General features: G+C 35.1%; 1 protein-coding gene across 2 annotated transcripts in view; it reads right to left on the bottom strand.

The window, feature by feature from the left end:
- LOC120774193 (scoloptoxin SSD14) overlaps nucleotides 1-13,157 on the bottom strand; it is a 43,268-nt gene extending 30,111 nt beyond the window's left edge. The window contains exon 1 of one of the 2 annotated variants that reach the window (XM_040103621.1): nucleotides 12,823-13,157. In XM_040103621.1, coding sequence (XP_039959555.1) covers nucleotides 12,823-12,893 — 71 coding nt within the window. In that variant the 5' untranslated portion in view covers nucleotides 12,894-13,157. The remainder of the gene's footprint in view (nucleotides 1-12,822) is intronic. The other variant, XM_040103623.1, reaches the window with a different exon arrangement.
- Between the last annotated feature and the right edge of the window lie 11,830 nt (nucleotides 13,158-24,987).

Genomic DNA, 24,987 nt, shown 5'->3' with positions numbered 1-24,987 from the left:
AAGTCTTTGAAATGCCAAACAATACCGAATAAAAATAATTGGAAAGCTTGACACTACTCAAGCGGGAACCGTCAAAAAGAGGCTATGGAAAAAATTACTACACGGATCACCCGTAAGTTGCATATTGAGCTAGATATTTTAGTGAAACTAAATAGATAGAAGCACTAGGGCATTAAATAATATGGTACTGGAAAAGAGTTATCTATTTCGCTTAAAACCGAATAATGAATACTTCATATCGTATATGTATGGTATATAGCACTTGTTTATATGAATATTGTTGAAATGAATATTTGTGAACAGAGTAAAGTATTTATATGTATGTATTGAAGCATTTATTTTGGGACCATCCTCAGTAATGATGTCTAGCATATACTGCATTAACAATATTATACACATCATATATTATTAACTACGTATGTGTGTATGCAATATAATTTATAGAGAGTGGCTGCGATTTGGTGTATGTGCTAGAATATACTAAGAGCTTTCATCATGAAAACAGATTCTTTGGCTTAATTGAATAATATATGAGAATTAAGATGCAACTACTACAAAAAATACACATGAACATATACGTATATATGTATATGTATAAAACTGATGAGTAAATATTTTAAATTTTCTAGCAAATGTTTGCATTTTTTATTATTTTTTCCAGTGTTTTTCAAACATATGTATTTTCAAATATTTACGACACGCTTTATGAAGAGAATATAACAAAATAAGAATTATCTCATGTGAAGTTCATCGCGCGAGGGTATTTTTAGCCAGCGACTTTATAAACATTGAGATATGTATTTATGTATTATTTTCAATATGTTGTATTTTTATTAAGAATTCAGACAGTAAATCTATGTAATTTCTCGCGAAAGAACTCGTTTCTTTCTGCATCACATTTGGTTTATTATACATTTTGACTTAAATTGTTGATTAGCAAATACTCGATAGACGTCGTAATACACAGACATCACTCAATTGCAGCAGTGAACGCAACTAGATCCTATTAGAGAAGATATTTATGGTCAATAAAATATATAACCGATCCTTATAAATTTTTTTTCTTTTTTTTTTTGAAATCTAATCTTTCTCTTTCTATTTCAACTGGTTTCCAAAAAATTTGTTATTCCATTAAACTTAATAATGGGTTGTCAAAAAAGTTTTGCGGTATTTTTATTGAATTTTTTTTTATTGAAATTGAAATGAATTTTTGATGATTCATGCCCAGCTCTTGACCGATGCTACGGCTGCTACTATGCCGGTCTCTTTCGACCAATTCAGCGATTTTATCGCAATTTTCGACGACAGGCCTTCGGGAGCGTGGCGCATCTTCGACCACCTCTGCACCAGAACGAAAACGTTGAAACCATCGTTGTGCAGTGCAAATGGAAACTGTAACGGGTCCATAAACTGCACAAACTTTATTGGCGGCTTGAGCTGCATTTTTGCCTTTATCGTAGTAGTACTGTAAAATATGCCGTATTTTCTCTTTATTTTGCTCCATGTTTGCGACGCTATAACTCACGAACGACTTAAAAGAAACGACAATCAATCAAACACGTGTTGGCGCGTGAAATGAGCTTTCCAAAAAGGTATAGCATGACCCGATGCGACGAATAAAACTAGAACTACGCGCTTTCAGCGCCAACTAGCGAAAATACCGCAAGACTTTTTTGACAACTTATTATATAACAAGAAAAAAACGTTAACTTCGGCTGCACTGAAGCTAATATACCCTTCACAGGTGCATTTCTTTTCGTAATTATGTGTTCAGTTTGTATGGCAGCTATATGCTATAGTAATCCGATCTGAACATTTTCTTCGGAGACTACAATTTACAAACTTCATGACAAACTTAATATACCCTGTTTAGGGTATAAAAATAAAATATGTATGTACCTATTCAAGTGAAACGAAGTGTATGCGGTAGATGTACAAAGTAAGATATAAGCTTTTCCGCTCAGAGATACCAAAGTTTTGGCCATAATTCTAAATAAAAATCATCAAGTACATGATTTTCACTCGTTTGTTTTTGCCTTCTCCTGAAAATGGTGAAAAGTGATGTTAAGTTATTTTGCATTTTAGGTGATGATGGATACCTAACATCATTTTTGAATTCCACTGTAAATAAAGTACTATCTAATATTTTTATAATTTTCGTTTTTGTTTTAAGACAAATATCCACAAGTATTTGTATATAGTTTATGTATATATATCAATTAATCGCAAAATTGCTAACATCTGGCTGAAAGTAAACTACAAATTGGCAAAAGGTCAGTGACTTCATTCAATAAATTTTGGTAAATATGTTCAGACGTTTGTAGTGAAAGATCTCTATATTAAGAAGCGGGGAAGCTCCTCTAATTTCGTAACGGCAGGCAGTGAAGAAATCGTTGACCTCACTTTGAGATCAAAGGAAATAGCTCCCTTAATCTCTGAATGACGGTTCTTAATGACCATTCCCTTTCTAATTTTGGACAGAGCAGATTCGGTCAGATAACCATATAGACACTTTAGAAACACGGACTGGGACGTTTACGAAATGAAGTTTCGATCAGATCTTCCTGTAGTGCCAAGTCGAAGGCTATCTACCATCGCGATCGATGAGCGCGTCGAAATCTTCAGTTATGTATATGGGTCTGTCCTTGAAAACTATTTATTCTTTAAAAACATGCTAGTCTTTGGGATCCCACAGCATTATATCTGCACAACTTCAGCGTGAAACACAGTTGGTTGACCCCCATCTACGAAAACATTTCGGCGACATGGTGGCAAGTTAGAGTGGCGTTCGTCTCGAAGGCCGATAAAAGTTCTCATGTCACTGCCAAAGACTTAAGACCTATCAGTCTCTCCTCCTTTCTTTGAGGAGTAGAATTGCTTCGAATGGGTTACTAAGATCTCAGCATATCTACAGCAAAGGCAGGTCGGTCGACATTACCTTGCACTTAGTAGTGTCATGGCTAGAGGCAGCCCTTATACCTTAAAGCTTGCTGTAGTACATTTCCTTATATCGCAGCGGTCTTCAACTACGTAAGGCCGGAGGAGTTAATGGGAGATCTTAAAATGTTTGGGATCGAAGCTAATCTCAAGCATATTATATATAGTCTCCTTGGCGACAGAACGGTTCTGGTGGAATGGAGATGAGAACGGGAGCATCGGAAAGTAAGTAGAGGAACTCCGCTTTGGATACTAGTAGTAGGATGTAGCTCTTTTGGTAAAACGAAAATTCGTGAATACTTTCGATCTTACCCAAGCGTATCTAAATGTGTTTATCAAGTGGGCAGAGAAAAATGGATTAGCCAAAAATCCCAATAAAACTGAGCTTGTGTTTTATTTACTAGGAGACAAAAAATCGGTGACGTTACTCTTCAATCATCCAATCAGTGGATCGGGTGAAGAACTTGGAGCTTATTCTTGATAGGAAGCTCTTATGAAAGCAAAAGATCGAGGAGAGAGTGGGGAAGGCTTCTGTCGCCTTATTTTGTACTACGGGAGCATTTGGAAAGAGGTGGGGTCTCTCACCAAAAGTGGGTCTTTGGCTCTATGAAACCATAATTCTTTCCAATTTGGATCACTGCATCACAGAACCTTCCCCTGACGGTTCCTTCTCACACACCTGCGAGGGATTTATCGACGGGGTGAAGACGTTGGAGTAGGTGTGCAGTGAGTTTCTACGCGGACTGGTCGCAATTAATGTGGAGAATAGATGGTTGACCCTTGTCTGGAGTACTCCATCAGCTCTAGTTTCATTTTATCAGATAACTGTAGCGTATTTGCTCAATTTCATCTGATTGGAATCGATTTGGTTTCCCGGTGTTTGCTTGCGTTTTGTCGTTGGACCATTGAAACTCTTAGGAGCTTTGCAAGTGCTGCTCTATAATCAAATATGGAACACTGTATACAATAATCCACAAAATGGCCAAAAGTTTTGCCATTTATTTACATACATACATATGTATGTTTGTATATTTGCAAAAAGCGAATATTTAAATTAAATGTATAAACATGTTTGCATGGGCGGTTAGGCAGTAAAGTCATTCACTTGCAGTCACTCATAAATTCCACTATATACCAATGGATGCAATTATACCAGTATGAGCTTAATAAAGTTTGAGCGGTATTAGATCTTATGGGAATTTTCGTATATCTTAAAGGTCCAACATTGTTTTTCGGTAGTAACTCTACTGGGGAATCATAGCCTTCACAACCATGAGGGAAGTTTTGCGTAAACATAGCATATAGGTTTATAGCTTTCAGAATGAATTCAACCATCAGTCACTTTTTTTTTCCTCTTTCCCGATGATGGTTTCGAAAGAATGTTTTGCACAAGAAGTTTAAAAGCGTCCATAGTAATTTTTAATTAATAGCGTGCAGTTTTCAACTTTTTAAAATTTTTTTTATTTGTTTGTTTATTTTTCTCTTGGACAATTGTTTAAATATAAATAATTATGGTTCGTTATGAAGTAAAGAAATACGCTGGCATAACTTAAAACTTGAAAACTTATGACACGTTGGGTTTTCAAAACCGCTATCAACGGCGATGCTTATGTACTATATATACTCGAATACATATGTAAGTATATAATAAATTTCTATGTTTTATTGATATTCTTGATGCATTTAATTATTGCTTATTTTGCTAAATTTTAATTTGCCCAATCTAAATGGTGTGTGAATTTCCGCTCATTGATGCCTACGTGTTATTTTTGCTATGTTTGCTATGTTTGCTTGCATGCATATTTTATTAATTGCTGTTTTATGGTTTCGTTACGATCGAAAGAACAATTGTGCTGATCGTGCTGATCAGCAGCGATTGGCTGTGTGAATATCGAGCATTTAGTTTTTCAAATTGAACAATAAGCACAACGGACACACAATTGATTTATGGTTGGCAGTGACATCACCTTTTGCTAACAAATTACATACATAATTGGGTTAATATGAATACATAAACGATTAAATGTAATAATAAAACGATAATCTAATTAAGCTTCTTTCGAAAATAATTATTTCAATACGCTGGTTTCAAGTTGGTGGGTATTAAACAGTATTTTTAAGCTCTTGCAATATGTAGTAACAAACGATTATACGCTGTAGCAACATGTTGCGAGAGTATAAAAGTAAAAATTTGTATTTCCATTTGTCATTTGAACCATTCATAATAGTAAAATAGTTAAATATGCAAAACCAATTTGGTGGCACTGAACATAGTGACTACGCCACTTTAGGGGGAGCCTGCTTTAGAAGCTTCAAAAAATCGATTATTTTGCTTAAATCTTTTTAAAAATAATATAAGAATATGTCCCCAAAGTTTTAGATGGGAATTCGAAATATTTTCGGAGCTAGAAGGGAAATAGTGACCGAGCGTCTAGCAGATATGTATATGAGCGATTGGGCAGAAAGCGAAAACTTTGACACGCGATTTCTCGGTTTTTCATTTTTACGATTTTTCTAATTGGCAGGCGGGATAGAAAAAAAGTAAACGTCCTATCGAAACGAATCAAAATGCGTTGTATTTGGAATTAAATTATCTTCTAGGTGAACCTAAAATACCTTAATAAAGTTAACACTAATCCGGTTTTTAAACGATTTAAAGTAAATTTTTTTAAATGCATTTTTTTTTAATCTACGAAAAATTATTGAATTTTTCACTTTTTGTTGAATTTTCTTGGTTCACTTAGGAATTACACTACTGAAAATTAAAAATTTCTTTTGTTTTTTTTTGTTTCAGATGAAAATTGCGACCTGCATCTTGCCCGCCACACAGAAATTGCACACTCGAGGCGCCTCCGTAAATTTTTTCAAACATGAAGAATATCTAATGTATAATAATAAAAAAATTTGAGAAAAAATATATAAAAATATATCCTAAATGTTTCATTTCAATCAGACATTTCTTTCCTTTCCAAAAAAAAACCTTGAAAATATAGATTTTTTGAAGCCTCTAAAGCAGGCTCCCCCTTTTAGTAAGGTATCCGTATAGTCTTTTGCACGAGTCAACCCGCAAATTTTATTGCTGCTTCTTCATGCGATTCTTTTGACAAGAGAGCATAAGCGAACAGAGAAATGGCGAATCGAAAACAGCTAATATTTCATTTCAATGAGCTAATTCTTTTCAGTCTACGATGAATGATGCAGTCTCACCACTTAACGAGCAGACCTCTTAAACAATTTCAAATTTGAATACTCTTTTAAGTACTCGATCGTATCTAATGTACGAAATTCAGTATTCAAATTACCAAATGAGAATTTAATCGCTAATATTTCGCATTTGTCTTAAACATGGTACACATACATTTACATATATTCCTACATATGTTTATGTATTATACACGCTTGAGGTTTGACAATGAGTGAGTAGTGGGCGGCGAAACGATCATTAAAATATTGAAATACAAGCCATACATAGAGATAGGTGAATATGTATGCATCTATAATTGACATATGCAATACGTAAGCATGACAATACATCTTATAGACGGCACGCAACAACTTTTCAAGGGCAAGAAAGAGATTATTTATACTTAATATTAAGTGGCTTAGCGAGAACAGGGTGTGGAAGTATACCGTCTGCAAAGTTGTGTGCCATATGGGGAATGGTGTTATGCAATATGATCTCTTAAACAAAAAAACAACGAAAAGAATTAAGAATAAAAACAACAAGAAAAGCTTTTAAACTTAGACAGCATCAACAGTTTAATAAGGTCACAAGCGAAATAATTGAACTTGTCATTGAGCTAATTTATTTGATGGGTTCCCTCGCCAACACGAGGATGTACGACTTCATTATGATTAACTTATGAACTGCCAAAGCTTACGGCCCATTAGAAACGACAGCAGACGCAGCCAAACAAATAAATGATTATGTAAGAGTAGCGTCAGGGTCTCTGCCAAAAAAGCACTAACATAATTTAGACAGCAATTAAAGTACGTTATGGTTTTTGGCGAGCCGATTTTCGATCGGCGCGATCAGTGAAGGTTAAGCAGATGGCTGAAGACACATGTTACACTCCATATGCAAGTGCGTAAGAACTTATGTATATGCTAGTATGCCTCAGGCATCCAGTTAAACACATAAATTCCAAACTCATTAGACCATAATTTATGTGCCTATTTTCGGAACTTTGTTCCACATTTTTATACTGAAACACCCGTCTATACATTTTATTTCGAAACAAGAGATATGTATATACACATGTACGCACATATCTCTTATGCACAAAAAGAACATTTGGAAAATTCACTAAGGCATAACCAAAACATAGCAAGTACTCACAGTAATAAATATTTTCAACGCACATTTCTATACAAAACTGTCCGTATGTATGTATGTATTTCAATAAATTTCCTTAACTAAACAAGACAACAAGTGCAGATCCACTTACGAAAATAGGCCCGTATAGAATAGAATCTATATATGTATGTATACTCGTATGTACATAAGCCATTCTATTCCTCCTCTTTGACAATTGTTTGCTATATGTAGGCGTGTTATTGAAGGTGCATCCAGCGGATATGCAGTCCAACTCAGTGGAGAAATGAAGATGGCTACAGTAAGTCTTAAGTTGAGTGACGAACGGGTGATTTGATCAAATGGTGGTTACTAAAGTTGTGAAAATTATTCGGTACTAAGTTTTGTAATATTAAATGTTATATGCCATGTTATTAATAACAAGATAAGGTGGATGGAGATGAGTTAATGGCGAGATACGAAAATGAGAACCGCTTTTTTCGATTCTTCGATTTCTTCTTTTTCAGGATTTCTTCCTATCGGTACATTGCACAGAGAATCTGAATCTGTTTTAATGACCGAGTACGATGTAGTGCTGCCGGATAATACATATATACATAAATATACCATATACAAGGTTCCAGATTACAAAGGAATTCCGGGAACCAAATAGCTAGTGAGATTGCGAAAAGTGCTACCAAACTAGTACAGGAAATACATAAATCAGTAAAAAACGGTGCACAATGAAATTTCCGAAAGGGCTGATAGACGCAACGAGGTAAGATGGGTCTTATGCAACTATATGTAGGATCATCAACATCGTTGGCAAGCACGGCAAAGAAAAACACGAAAGTTCGAAAGGACTGCAACTTGGTTATTGGCCTAATGACAGATCACAATTCTCTTTCATCACATGCGAACAGTAAGCATGAGGGAGAGGCTGAAGCACCTCCTATTCTTCTGTCCAGTCTTATCTAGAACTCGCCTTAGATATGTATCTATGTATGAACTACACAGTTCTAGTACCTTGATTATTAAAATTAGGTAATAAATCGCACTCAAAGTTCGCAAAAAGCATGGAGCTCCTGTATTACGAATACTTCAGCTCAAATTAAATGGAACCTTTATCTGGCATTACTAAGGACTAGTTCGTCTATGAATAGCGTGACAGTATAATCTAACCTAACCTAAAGGCAGAGTACAGGTTTGTTATGTTGTGGCCCAGTGAAAGTAGTTCAAAGCGCCCGAAAATGTAGTAGCCGATCATCAAGTTTTTTTCCAGTATTTGGGAATCAGATGGACATAATTCAAGGACTACCTCGACCACAATAAAAAAATTAATGAACAGCATTAATGTGCGTCATTAGATCGATTTTACATCGAGATCAAAGTTGATGTTAAAATAACCAAGTTAATGAAGTGAAACTGCATACAAAACTTTATCACTCGGTACAAAAACAAATTATAGATTTTAATGTTTTTCTTTCTCAACAATTTGTTGACAAATCTCAATGTAGCTTGATTCCATCCAAATATGTTTAACATTTTATTTTATAAGTATATGCAAATCTCCATTTGAATTTTGAACTCCCAAAAGGTGTCTTGCATATCAACTTCTTCACAAAACTCTTGCTGGGTATACTTCTATCCTTAGATACATGCTTATGTGGGTGTTTGTAAATTTATACTAGCTTCACATTTTGTTTACATATGAATTACTAAGCATCACGTCACCGCCACTTGACTGCAGAGAACCATTCAGATCAGATCTGATGAAGTCAATTCCCACATGCTTTACACACTTAACACGGAACCACAAGCGTATAAACAAATAAGCAAGCGGATATCTACTGCTGGATAAGTGTCTACAGAATTTGAGATTATTCATTGTCGATTAAATTGTTGCATGTACTTTTCACTCTATTTGCACTTGAAAAGTGGTCTCTCACAGTAAACTCTTGAAAGAGAGCTATGAAGCAGATATTACAATTGTAACATAGCAAAATATCTTGATAAAACTAGTATACCCTGTTTTTAATGTATTTTAGTACAATTAAAAATATATTTTTATATATTTTATACACAATATTGCTCACATTTTTTGTTTCGGCGTAGTCGCACTTCTGCGTGCAAATACGAAACAGAAGTAGAGCGACAACACAAGATGGCTAACGTAGTCAGTGAGGAAGGCGTATCTAGCTTTTATGAAAATTGCCTTTTATATTTCGGGATCCAAGAACAAAAAAAAAGAAAAAAATTGCTTTATTGTTTTTCAAAATATTCTACTTTATGATCTCTACGTGTTCTGAAATGCAAAATAACGTATCATCAAAAAAATCGAAATTGAGTGTCTTATTGATTACGATTTACTACTTCAAATTATATACATAATATTACATATGTATGTCAAACATTTTCAGGTTCTGCGCTCAGATGTAAACCAGTTTTAACAAATTCTAAATTTTTTTCACACGGGTTCCATTTTATTTCCTGTTTCATTCATGTCACTGTAAATTTCCGAAAATGTTGTTACGTTATTTTGCATTTCAGGTGACGATATATACTTTAGCATGAGTTTGAATCAATTTTCGAAGCACTTTTGCCATTCTGAATGAGGTATGCGTTCTGAACCATAAGCTGCATCTTCAGGTGTCGAAAGGCGTTTATTTTTAACGAACGGAAATAAAAAGAAGCCATTCGGTACCAAGTTAGACTATTCACGGAGGATGTCCATCAAATCGAAGTGTTGAGTGCTCAAAAATGCTGTTGTGTGAAAGCTAGCATTGTAGTGCAGAATAGTAATCGTCCTCGGCGGTGGTTTTCCTATTTTCTTGAAAGACAACTGACAGACATAAGGATATGTACCACTCAAAATTAACTGTTCCTCATTGCTCTAGTGATATGGTTGAGATATGTCCCGTTGTTCCAAAAAAAAGCAGGTAACCATTTTCTTGGGAGTGCTTCGCGAAGAAATTCTATTGGAATCGGCTCATCTTGTAACACCCATTTTGTCGTCTGCTACTTACTTTCGCGCGCATACGCGTAAATCCACGTTTCATCTTGTCACGATTTCATAGATGTGTTTCGAAGTATCGCTATCGTATATTTTAACACTTCTCCAATCCGCACGAGCCTTTTTTACCGATCGACATCTTAATGCAGCTTCTTCGTCAAAAATTGAGTTAAGTTCATCAATGAACTGTTACTGAGATAAACCACGTCGAAAGTTGTGAAAAATTGCAATTATATTACATTTCTAAACAAGACTTAAGCTATAATAACCTTTACAATTTAAAAATATTCCTTAGAAGAACTTAGTTTTTAACAGTCAGTTTGTATATCAGCCATTTGCAATAGCAATCCGATCTGAACAATTTCATTGGAGATTGCAAACATTGCCATAGACAATAATCCAGGCGGAAAGACAAATGGATATGGCTAAATCAACTCACTGCTCGTGTGACAATAGCACCAAAGTTCTTTTTTTAAGATTCTGCAAATGATTTATTTTTTTCCAAACTATTGTTGCCATTTTTTTTTTCAGGTGAAACTAGCAACATTCTATTCGATTAAAAAGTCAGCTTTCTCACAAAAGTTTTCTCTTTTTGCTAATTAAATAAAATAAGTGAAAAAGGCCTAAGTTCGAGTGCTGTTGTAATTAGATACTCACGAAACTCTCAAGATTGAAAGCTTTGTGAAATATTTCAAGGTCGTGAAAAATAAAAAAACATTAAACTACCATAATCGTAAACCTAATAGTGTCATATTCATTTATACTATACATATGTACATATGTAGGAAATGTGCTAACTTAACTTTATTCATGTAAATATCTCCACTCCCATATTAAAAGTATTTATTTTGAAATCAATCTCATTAAAATTAAACACTTTTTGGCCAAGCATTGATAATTTAAGTTAATCACCTCATAATGCTATATATTTTCCTCACTTAGTACCAAGGTACAAGGGACAAAATCAACCGAAAATCTTTGTACTTTAAATAGGCGATTGGAAGTAAATCTGACAACTGTGAGAAATGTCTCCCACTCAGTCTCGTTAGGATATTTTAAGGGGGTATTCTGGTCTATAAGTTTAAAAAAATCGAAATTTTTTTTATATTTTCAAAGATTAACTATTCATGAATATGTGTACAAGTGAATTTTTCAAAATTCAAACTATTTTCGGAGATATAGGCATTTTTCTGACCCGGCATCCAAACTGGTTCGGCCAGAACTAATCGAACAAACGACTTTACGCGAAACTTTAAAGGCGTTTTTCTCAAAACTGACTTTTTCGGAACGATATCTACGATTTCTCAGGTTCTACTGGACCGATTTACTTGAAATTTTTATAGAGTCTTCTTTATGGGAACTAGCCAAATTTTTATTTTTATTATTTTTAAAAAATTCGAAATAGTCAGAAAAAGTCATCAAAAAAACCTTTTTTTCAGGCAGTCGCCATTTTCTGAAAAAAATTGTTTCCCACTTTTCCGTAGTTCCGGCCATTGCGACATTATTCTAGAATAATAATCTTTTTTGTTTTTGTTTCAGATAACTAGGAGGGTTGAACTCATGGGTATGGTCACGTGGAAATTTTTAGAGACCCCCCATTTCGTCAGCTCATAATTTTTGAAATTTTTTACTTTTTTCAGTTTTTAATTTTTTTCTGTTTATCTTCTAAAATTAACAAATAACTAATAAAAAAATGGATAGTAAAAATATTAATTGCCTTTTTTTTTACGACACTTTAAAAATTACCTGAAATATATGCTTCTAGACCAGAATACCCCCTTAAATATTGATGGATGTGTTCATAAAAATGGGGGCTAGATATGACAACTATGAACAGATGTCGACTATTAACATGAAGTCCATGAAATGTTACCCGCTGGTGATACTATTTTTTTTTGTAAATAATTTGATAGGATTTCAAAATGACTGAAGTGAGAGACAGACGTGTTTGTAATTCGATCTCGTCTTTTTTGAGAATATGGTATGTATTGAGCTAAACTTCGCCAACAATAGCCTATAATATATGACATCTCAATCAAAGCAACAAAGTCACACCCTTGTTACTCTGGTTTGGTAGCTTATAGAGTGGCTGAGTTATAGTATTTCCTGGTTTCGGAAAAGTTGCATTAATTAATGCTCTGATTCCATATAGGCACACAATACCGCCACAGAGCTTCAAATGCTATGAGAGGTACTTTGAGACCTTGAGAGGATGGACAGGTGGAAATTAATTTGTCTATTCATCCCAATTTTATATATTTATACTCCATTCTTTATTTCAAATATTTTGTGGTGTTACCAATAACCGTTATATGAGCAAAACTATTATACTGTCTTTGTAAGATGTAAAATGAGACACATTTTGTTGACTTATTGCTGAAATCTAATCCACAGTGTTGAGTTCAGTGCGGTACATAGGTGAACTAACTCTTTCTGCGTTATATATTTCTGAGATTTTTCCACATGCATTCATTAAATTTTTATCCGTTGGCATTTATGCTTGCTCACACTTTATTCCACACGAAAATGCAAAACGAACACTAACTAAGTAGTTAAGATTTGAACAATGCAAGCTTACGTATTTGGCGATGATGTGCTCGTAGAGTTCGTCGAGTTTAAAGCTGACGCACTGCATGCCGTGGAATGCATCTCAAAGCTTTGCTGTTCGCTTTGTGTTTAACTGCAGGAATTAAGAATTTCCGCTTTGCAGGAAAAACTCTGATTTGCACACTTTAACGGAATGCACTGCTATAGTTTTTCACACACACTTCCACACAGCGAAATGCGAGGTTGCACAGAATGCCACGCACAAGCGCTAGAATACGACAAGTTTGCTATTTTCACTAAGTATACGAAATGAATTGCCAGACATATGTATGGCTTTGTGTTTTTTGCGAGCACTGATTGCTGATGACACGCGTCGTTTGTGCTTATGAATTAATTAATATTTAATATCTATTTTTAAAACACATGAACACACAGTTGTTATGCGACGTTGCGCGGATAATATTAAAATTTTGGCGTATTTTTGTTAACTTTTTGCTTTAGAATATTTGAATATTTCTTGGTATTTTGCACTTTCTTAGAAAATCTTTCGGTTTGTGTTTCCTCTGCATCCGGTACACAAGTGCTTTGCAAACTGAAACCGCTCAATACCTCACGCGTACGCGACGAAACTGAAAGTGAGCCGCTATGACGGTGGGTTTCTACGGCAAAGCCCCAAAAATGTAGCAACAACTTGAACAGGCAGCAGACAGTAAACAAACAGCTCCAGCATCCAGGTTGGGATGTGTGGCTGTAGCAGATCAATCTAGTGGTGAACAGTAAGCGACTGCCTATTTGAGAATGTGTGTAGGCAGGTATATACAGATGTACATGGGCGCTCGCTTATGTGGGTTTTGTTTATTTGTACATTGGCCAGCTTTTTTGGCGGCGACTGCCGCGCGTTGCCTGTTGCCTGCTCACCATTGCCAATTGTTTGCTCAGTGAGAGCGTGTGTGTTCAGGTCGCTATTTTCGCTAATATATATTCTTAAATACCATTCATGTCGTGCTGGCATTGCTCATCGCACCTCCAAGTTGTCGGCGGCCGCGTTTGTTTACGTACATATGTATGTCTGTTTGTGTATTTTTTCGTGGTTTGTGTGTATTATTGTTGCTCATACGATTGCTTTTGATACTGGTATTTGTATACTTATATATACATACATACATATGCACATACATTCGGAATATTTGATATTACCAAATATTACACATACGCAGTGGCGCTCAACTGCTTTTCAACAAAATTTCCATAAAACATTAAAAAATAAAAATAACAACAAGAAGTAAGGAAGGGCAAAGTTCGGGGTGCTACCGAACATTTTATACTCTTACAACTTGCAAAGATCAAAGACCCGGAAATCAATTCAGTTGCTGGCAAAACTTTATAATAAGTATCGACTTTAGTATTGACCGGATTTTGCCCATTTTTGCTGGTACAACATACTATTAACACACACTAAAAAATACTCCCTAGGTTTCATTTAGGTACTTGTCATACAATTACCAATGATAGCAAACGCAGCCAGATCTTCGAAAATCCTGATATTAGTTATATGAAGGTAAGGTCAAGTTTTCGCCCAATTTTATCTTTTTGAGGCATAAAGCTACACTGTTATTAGTAAAACGCGCTCCCTCATTTTCATTGGGATAACTCATTTATTGGCCGATATATGCGGCATAAAATCACCTGGAACTTCGAAATCTTTATACTAGATATGTGGTGGCACAGGGAAGTATTTACCCGATTCAACCCATTTTTCACACACGGAAACACTATTGTCAGGATAAGATTCTTTCTGACATATTTGTATTAAACCAAATAGATGGCGGGACACGCCCACTTTTTTAAAAAAGCCCACTGCTGTCACTTGATGCTGCGATCCCCTGTGTCAAATTACAGTTCTATATTTTAATTGAGTGCTAAGTTATAGCATTTTATAACTTTCTGACTAATGCTGTGTTTTGCGCGATTACGCCCATCTACGTACTGGTACTTTTTTGTTTAATAAGGAACATACATACAATTTTTTTTCAAGATCAAGATCTTACTCAAGTTAAAGCTTGCACGGACGGAGGGGCAGACAGACAGTCACCTGGGTTTCAAATCTCCTCATACATGACTTAATGTGGAAAACTTCAACCAGAGGATCGAAATTCATTATATTTGGCATATGAGGTTCAGCCCACTTCCATTTTAATTCAGCGCTAAACCACATTTTTTTTAACTTGCTAATTCCCTTATACCTAATAGAAAGAACTTCGAACTGCCAGTTAACTTTATACCGCATATAACGGTAATTGTGTGCGTTAAAAATATGTGAAGTTCAATATACGAGAAATTAAAAAAAAAAAATAAAAATTAGAGTTATTTTGAATCAAGACTGACGTTATTTGTTTATATATCTACACTTATTGAGTAATCCATAGATATTCTTGTCCGTTTTGAGATTTATTGTGTTTTCTAGATATATATGAATCATTTATACGCTAGTTCCAACTACATCCATTTTTGAACTTAAAGTTAGAGTCTTGTGAATAGGTCTCCACTCAGTTTCTTCAAAACATTTTGACATTTTTATGGCCAAAGATTTTATAAAACGAAATTTGATGTAGTAAAATTTTGTTTTCTCATTCTTATTCCTCTCGATGCATTGTCTTGTTTTAAATCTTTCAATACACATGTCGATGAATTTAATTGGACAATTGCTTCTTTTTAAGATGCCTCTAACTATTTTCCCTTTTCTTACTGTCGTGTGACTGGAGATATAATCGTCAAGCACTTGTTGGTTTACAATACCAGTTTGTCCTCAAACTGCCATCCTCCATCATTCACGGTGGGGTCGAGAAACCCAATTCGACGTTCACATTCCACTTCCATAGGAAATTGGAATTTATTATATACGTTAATAAAATAGTGCAGCAGTTCATCTTTTTTATCCTCAGGGAAGCAGAGAATCATGTATTATTTCCCACACTTGTAGACTTCCTTGACTTCTACTTCCACCGATTTTTCTGGACATTTCAGTTGTAGACAAGTGTACAGAAACTCAGTTTCAAAATTCGCGTTTACAGTTAGGGTTTTTTGTATCAATATTAAAACCAGTTAGCTTAGCTCACAAAAAATTGGTTTAGTTAATTTAAGAGCATTTTCCAAACGAAAACAAGATCCGATAACTCTTTTTTTTGTTCAGTTTTGCGAAATAGCTGTATAAATGTGAATGGTATAATAGTAAATTGCATAGAAAAGCTACACATTTTATAAGTAACGCATATCAACTTTCAATAAGCAGCTAAAATTTGCTCACACTTATTTATGATCAATTGAAATATAATTTTCGAATATATCCAACAAAAATCTGTATATATTTTACGATTATCCTTGACTAGCTGTTAATTACAGTTTTCGAAAGCCTAAATTTGTATTTATTTACGTTTGCTTATTTTTGGGCGTGCTCTCTTTATTGCTTTGCTCTTCTTGCCTTTCTGTTGTGTACATACATACATACATACATACATATCTACATACAAACATTTTTGCGTTCAATTTTTCTTTTTTATGGTAAATTTTCAATAAGTTCACTTGTGGCATGGCGTCATGTGAGATTTTCCATATGGCGTTACTTCCTCACTCTTCCGCCAACCACACTTGTTTCTAAACGCTCCACGCACATTTCCTGCCACAATCTGTGTTATACATTTCAAACGTCTTGGCGCTCCGGCTGGTTCATATTTGGTGTTTGCTTCAATTTTTTTTCTTCATATGAAGTGCTGTCTATTGAATTGTGGCCTATGCGCTTCAATTGACAAGCCGGCGCAGCTGGGCGAGCGGGGTTTCATGTGCGACTACTTAATCTAAAGCGATCCAAATTGCCGAATACATAGTTAAACATTCATCCATACATATTTACACACATACATATATATATTGTAATAGGTATGTTTGTATGCATCTCAATGTGACAAGTGGTCACTTTAATGTCGTCTCAAATTGCCCCCGCGCAACCAACTAGCCACTGACTGCTTTATAACATGCTTCAGTTCAGTCTCCACATACTAGTAGGTATGCATATAATATTTATATTAGCATACTTATGTACATATGTGTACATATACAAAGTGAGCTCAGAAAGACATTTGAATTGTTGTGACAAGTGCTCTGTTTGAGTTCTTTAATTGATGTTCGTATTTTTAGTACACTAGAGAACATCAGATAAAGAAGAAGAAAGCATATTTCCACGCAATTTTATGAAGACAACGCGCCCGCTGAACGACATATTCGGCGGAATGTCTGCTACTAGATTAGAGAAACCCATTCATGGAACGATTCCAAAACTTTTCGGCGTTAAACCAATATATGCCCTTGCATAAGTTTGCGAAGATATCTTGCATATTGACAGATATTTCGGTATAGAGCCAAGTGGAGCTTTGACACTCTTATATTAGATAAGTGAGACTATCGATAATATTGGTCCGATGTTATCCATTTTTGCCATTACAACATTTCATTAACATAGAAATAGGTGCTCTGAATATCATTAGATATTTTAAATATTGAGCAATATACAAGGTCTGCGGCAAAAGAAACAGAACTTTTTAAATATAACTGTTTCTGGTGGCGCCACCTATTGGTGGGTATATGAAATAAAAAGTTTGATCTCTTGTTGACATTTCGTAAAAATTTTAAGACAATTGGATAACTACAATCGATGTTATCGATCAAAAAGTGACAGCAGCTTTTGGTCATCGGTCGTAAAATGCATTTTGAACAATGAGCAAATATTAAATTTTGTTTTAAACTTGGGAAAACGTTTACTGAAACATTTCAAATGATGAAAAAAGTTTATGGTGATCAGTCCGTATCCCGTAGTAATGTGCGTGAGTGGTTTAAGCGATTCCAAGAAGGTCGTGAGGACCTCTGTGACGATCGGAAGTCGGTCGTCTTCAGAAGTCAAAAATAAAGACAATGCTGATTGGTTTTTACGATTCCGAGGGTATTGTACACCGAGAGTTCGTCCCACCTGGCCAAACGATTAAGGCTGTGTTTTACCTTGGTGTTATGAAGCGTCTTTTGTCACGCATTCGTCGTGCTCGACCACAATACCGTGAGGCAGGGTCCTGGCGCCTGTTGCACGATAATGCGCCGTGTCATCGGTCGACGCTTGTCACTGATTTTTTGACAAAAAACTCCATATTAGCCATTAATCACTCACCCTACTCACCTGATTTGGCAGCCTGTGATTTTTACCTATTTGGAAAACTTCATTTGCCGATGAAAGGATACTGGTTTCAGGACATTTCAGCTATCCAAAAGGCGACGACCGATATTCTCAAGAGCATTCCGAAAAATGACCTTAAACACTCATTTGAAATGCTAATTGACTGGACTAAACGCTGTATTGAAGCACAAGGAAACTACTTTGAATAAAAAAACTTGTTCAAAACTTTATTTTATTTTTTTTTTGTTTTTTTATAATAATTCATATAACAAAAAAGGGTTTTATTATATAAATACATAAACGCAGCAATGGCTACGAAGCCTTCAGCCGAACTTTATTTTGATATTACCATTCTCTTTCGAATTACATAGGTACTGGAAACTAAATGAATCAAATTGCATTTAAAATTGGTGTGTAGTGTAGTGTGCGAAGTAGGCGTGGCGTATAGTCGTAGGCGTAGGCCCATTTAAACTATGTATATTTCGCACTGTACCATAAGGACAATGAAGTCATGTGAGGAAGTTCACGCGAGTGAAGAAAGTTGTCTGTGCGCTATTCATTTGCGAGTTGCCCGTAACGATTATTTTAAATATGGCTCAAGCAGCTCACGACCTCCTGTCATAGACCAAGTATCACCTCGGTAGCAAAAAAACATCCGTTTGAAGGCGAGCTAAAGTTAGAAGGCAACTCATCCCTCCCCAGAGTTGTGTGCTGGGTTCCGGACCCCCAATAAAATGAAGAAATCAGCCTCGGATGAGAGATCACCCCTTTTGATGACGACCATTGCAAACATATTAAGGATTACGATTTCCTCGTAAGAGTAAAGGTTGACATCACCGCCGCCTACCGTGGGATAAGCCTCATCAACATCGCATATAAGATTGTATGGAGCGTATTGTGTGAAAGATGAAAGCCCACCGTCAACAAACTGATTGGTGCTATTCAGTGTGGATTCAGGCCAAAAAAATCAACAACTGGCCAGATATTCACCGTGCATCGAATCTTGGAAAACACATTTGGCAGATGATCAACACACACCATTTCTTCGTCGATTTCAAAGCTGCTTTCGACAGCACGAAAAGTAGCTGCCATTATGTCGTGATGTCTGAACTTAGTAACCTCGCAAAACTAATATGGCTGTGTAAACTTGCGTTGAGCAATACCAAAAGCTTCATCAGGATCGGGAAAGAACTTTCAGAGCCGTTCGATATCAAATGAGGTTTCACACAAGCCGCCCTATCGTGCACCTTATTCAATCTACTGTTGGAAAAAGTAATTCGAGCTGCAGAACTGAATTGAGAAGATACAATCCTTTATAAGAATGTACAACTGTTGGCGTACGCCGATGATATTGATACCATCGGCTTCCATAAGGAAGTGAAGCAAATGGGTCTAGTAGTGAACGAAGGCAAGACGAAATATCTCCTGTCAACAAACAATCAGTTGTCATGCTCGCGATTAGGCTCCCACGTCATTGTTGGCAGTCATAACTTCGAATTCGAAGATAATTTCGTTTATCTTGGAACCAATATAAACACCACCAACAATGTCAGCCTGGAAATCCAACGCAGGATAACTCTTGCCAACAGGTGCTACTTCGGACTATGTAGGCAATTGAGAAGTAAAGTCCTCTCTCGACGGACAAAAACCAAACTCTATAAGTCACTCATTATTCTCGTCTTGCTATATAGTGCAGAGGCATGAACGATGACAACAACAGATGCGTCGACGTTATGAGTTTTCGAGAGAAATGTTCTCCGGAAGATTTAGGTCCTTTGCACATTCGCAACGGCAATAACCGGAGTCGATGTAGCGATGAACTGTACGAGATTTACGACGACACCGACATAGTTTAGCAAATCGATTGACAGCGGCTACGTTGATTAGGTCATGTCGCCTGAATGGATGAAAACGCTCCAGTTCGGAAAGTATTCGAAAACTCCGTTGGAAAGATCAAGTGAAGATGGATCTGGCTACATATGGTGTCTCCAATTGCCTCCACATAGAGAAAAAGAAAAACGGTAAGCAGTTTCTTCACCAATAAAGAACAAGAAGCGCAAGGTAAAGGTGGGCTTCTCTCGTCATCTTGATTATTAATATTATGTATAACTCGATATACTTATATTTCGGTTAGCTTAAAGTATTACAAATAACCGTTAGTTTAACAAATACTTTATGCTCACTATTTCAACACGTTGCAAATAATAAACAAATATTTATGGTAGGCATATAAGACTAAAATTAATTTCGCTGATACATACTAAAAGCCGTTAATGCTTTGTAGCGGTCGGAAAATTTATTTGTTTGAAAATTGCTATAAACGCATATCATAATTTATGCTAACGGAAAGTATAATACTAGGCTTTTGTTTACTTAACTGAAATAAACTGCAACTCTAAGAACTAAAGTGAACATAATACATAAAATTTGGCATATAAAATAAATGAAGCGTGGAATATGCTTACGTAGATGAAATAAAAAATTCAATGCTGCCAGTGTGCAAAAATATTGCCTGAAACATATCGGCCTACTTGCGCTACGAATAGCTTCTAAGCACCTGCAGAGAAAACTTAATATTTTAGTATGGGTGAATGCCAAAAACAAAAGAAGCATAATTTTTACAAAGTATTTATATTCATACATCCAGACAACATATTGTATAGTGTATACACTTTTGTTTACGTTTAGAATGACCGTCTGCACGCTGAGTTTTAAATACTGTAGTCCAATTTTGTACGGCCATACTATACATAGTATGTAAACAAATATTAGTGAATATGTGAGATTATAAATTTGATGTAAAAATAGCACGATTTTTTTAGATATTTAAGTAAATTTGGAACCAATGTATGCAACTAAAGAGTATTGTTTCAGATTACGCGCAAACTCAGCCTGTGCCCTTATGGAAGATTTGCCATATTCCGTACAAAAATAGTTGAAGGATAGATATTAAACAAAGATTTTAGTTTTTAGCATGAGCCTACGAAAACTTGTGACTACTTGGCCTGCGAAGTGAAACAACAACAGCAGGAACACATCGTTTCATATCTATTTCACTTATCGACGGCGATGTGTATTATTGATATCAGAGTTTTATACCACCTAATCATATGTTAACAAATTTCTCCTTCACTTTAGTATGTTGCGCTTTACTTATTCGCTTGTTTTGAAAGTTTTTTGGATCTTAGTCCGGTCTTTTTCAATTTAAAAATTAGTACATATTTAAAACAATATAAAAGGAGGACAGACACCTGCAAGAGATAACACACCTGTAGGGCGGAAAAAAAAAAACAAAAACTTAATCAAACAAAAAAGAAACAACGAGCCACCTTTGGTTTTTTGTTTGAAGATTTATATTATAGATATGTATACACCAATTTTATATATTTTTGGCATCAAACAACAACTGACTCCTTCATCTCATTATTCGGTAGTCGAAGATCTCCATATTTGGTATATGACATTTAGAAGGAGCATCGATTTTGACTATTTTTGGAATAGGTACAGTTGCCATAAATGAAATATATGAAAAATATGAACAATTTACTGTAAAAGAGAAAAAAATAGGGTGACTCAAAAGGTTTGTTTTAAAACTTTGTAAAACGGTTATATGTATATTATTTTGATATACCTAGTCTTGTCATAAGTTCTGTTACAAAGTTTGCAATGCTTACAGCGCGGACATATTTGTAATACCCAGATGGAATAGTCATTGGCCTTTCCAAATGAAGATATGTATGTATACTTATGTATAAACGATCATTTTGACTAGTTGAGTCGATTTAGACATGTCTACTGCCTATGTACTGTATAGGGATGACACGATTTCTAAGTGTCGCTGTTCGTCGAATTTTTAAAAATTGCGAACGTACATTTTGCATAATATTCAAGTGCCAATAAGATTAAGAACCGCTCGAAGTAATGAAAATACAGCTGCCGTTCAGGCAAGTTCTCGGGAATTGGGATTGTCTCAAACCACAACCTGGCGAATTTTGAAAAAGGATTTGGGCTTGCATTCGAATAAAATTGTTCTCACTGAAGAACTGAAGTCATTGCGCTACCGTAAACTTTTTTCTCTTGACATCAAAGTCATCGTCCAATATGAATTTAGTCCTCCTGGAAAAACCGTCAACGCCAAGTTTTACGTGGAAATCCTCAAGAGACTCAATCAAAGGGTCAATCGGGTCAGACAAGACATCGCAGCTGATTGGAAGTTGCACCACGACAACGCCACGGCTCACACCGCGTTTCTTGTGAACAGCCATCTAACCACGGCCGGCATCCCAACGCTTCCACAGCCACCTTACAGCCCCGGAAGTTTTTGTTTCCTTACCTGATAAGTTCGATGAAGGGCATGATAATCAGATATTTGATGCCTGAAATTGAAGCTCGTTATTGCGGTGACATTTGGTTTCCATAAGACGGCGCCACTTCCCACACATCGCCTCAATCAATGGATTTATTGTAAGAACACTTCGGTGAGCAGATAATTTCTCGTTTTAGGCCGGTCGATAGGCCACCAAAATCGTGTGATATCCCACCGTTAGACTCTTTCCTGTGGGGATATATAAAGACTAAAGTTTAAGCGGACAATCCCGCTTCAATTCAGGCCTTGGAACAAAACATCACGCGTCATCAATAATTGGACTCAACGGATGGACCATCTGAGATGTAGCTGCGGCTAACATTTGAAAGATATAATCTAAAAAAAAATAAATGTCAAAGAATGTTCTTTGGAAAGATAGTAAACATTTTGCATTAGGTTTGTAGTTTCTGTGTTTTTTCTTTAAAAGCTGGGAAAGCTCGAAATGGATCACTCTTTCTAAAACCAAGCTTTCAATTTCTCAAATCAAATAATCAACACAAACATTTTGTTAATCGCTTTCTTTAATTATTTTTAACCTAGTATATACTGTATACGCAGTTGCAATATTTTTTATTTTTAATTCGAGTTATTTCTCATATCTTCATAAAGACTAATGAGGCACGTGATACGCATACGCTAAAAGTAGCGGCAATTATCAGAAAGATTTCACTGTAACGATAAAAGGAAATTCAAACACATCAGCTATATACAAATGTGCTTACATACACACGTGCCTATATGGCATGAATGCAGTTTATATGTAGACGTATGCGTGTCGTTCATATTATAGCTTAAAAATGATTGGATTTATTTGCTTTCAACCAATTTGTATGCTTTGGGTTCCTACAGTACTCCCTTTGGTGTAATATACTTATTGTAAATGTATCCATAATAATTCACTTTCTAAACAGAGCTGAGTTTCTATTGCATGACACACTCACTAATTAAGTGTCAATTTCGATTTGACAAGGGATAATGTCAGTTGTATATTGTTTTGACTTCTATGGTCAGCGCCATGACCACAATGCGCATATACAAGTACAGTATTTCGATAATATTGCTGTACTTACATACTTATATATAAACAAGTAGAAGCGTTAACTTCGTTTGAGCTGAAACTATAACCCTTCAAAATTAATAAAGTTTCCAAGTTAGAAGAACTTCATTTTGATCAGTTTGTATCGGAGATTATAGCGTTGCCTTGAACAATAATTCATGCCAAATTTCGCAAAAATGTATTATCAAATTTATTTTTATTTAAATTTTCTATATTCACATAATTTTGATCGCTCAGTTTGAATGACAGGTATCCGATACCTTTTTTTTACAAATGAGCAGCTTCTGTGCGCAAAATTTCAGATTGATATCTCAAAACCTGAGAGATTAATTTTGTATGTTAAAAACTTTTTAGCAAACTTAATTTAGCCTGTTCAGGGTATAAGTCTTAAAGTATTTCATGAAAAGATATGTATGTATGTATTTTTTGCTAGTTTTGGTTTTAGTGCAAAGATATTCTAATCTGTTTTGTGTTTTGTAGTGACCGTCAGTTGTATTAATATTCGTATTTAAATAGGAATTTATAATAGCAAAGGAATTTTTGGATGACGAATGAATAATTTCTTCTTCAGATTCCTCATTGTTTTTCATTGCGCTAGAAGTCATACTCGTTGGGTCTGAAATACGAGTATTCGATCTAACATATAATCTGTTATAAATCCAGCTGAGCAAATCTCATTGTCCACCTCAATTAAATCTGTAATAGTACCTTTCAAAGAGATAAATACGAGCGCGAAATTATATGTGAGCAGCTGTTTACAAAGTGGGATTTCACCGAAAAATGCAACTTAATCAATTTGAGGGTAAAAGACCTTTATATACAGGTTAAATATATATAAATACTAGCGTACCCAACCCGCTTCGCTAGGCTAGATTTTGCTTTATTTTACAATAAAATTACAACATTAAATACTTAATTTTTCTGTTAATTATATTAAATTATTCAATTATCTTAATATTCATTTTCTTCTATTCTATTTTCGAGCGGGTGAAGATTATTACCTACAATCTATATATACATAAAAATGAAAGTATGTCTGTATGTAAAATTTCATTTTTATATATATAGATAGATAGATATGCATATTATAAAAATAATTATATTTTCTTCTGAGAAAACTTTTAAACTTATTGAGCGAAATATGTTAATTCTAGTAATTAATTGAAAACAAAAAAAATCGATTTTTGACAAAACTTTCGGCCTTTAATTGTTTAAAGAAAAAATATTTATCAGTGATAAAAAATCTTCGATTAATTACTAAAAAATATATTTAAGAAGCTCGTGTTAAAATGTGACCATTTATAGAAAATCGTGTTTGAAGTTTGGAATGAGCTTTCAAGCACTCTGGAAGTTCGATTTATGGAAGGAAGTTTGTATGAAATTTGACTTTTAAATGCTTTGCCTTTTGAATTGGCATTCGGGTTATGGAGAAGTTCGAGTTATGGAAATTCACTTTTGTTTCAGCATACGCAACTGTGGTTCATTACCGGATTTTTATAATCATAAAAATTGCAAGCAAAGTTAAGACCTCCTCTTTACTGTGAAACGTAGAGATGCT

Source organism: Bactrocera tryoni, chromosome 4 (assembly GCF_016617805.1).
Source record: "Bactrocera tryoni isolate S06 chromosome 4, CSIRO_BtryS06_freeze2, whole genome shotgun sequence".
Lineage (NCBI taxonomy): Eukaryota > Metazoa > Arthropoda > Insecta > Diptera > Tephritidae > Bactrocera > Bactrocera tryoni.
Note: the sequence above shows the minus strand (reverse complement) of the source record. Positions and strands in the feature narration are given on the sequence as shown.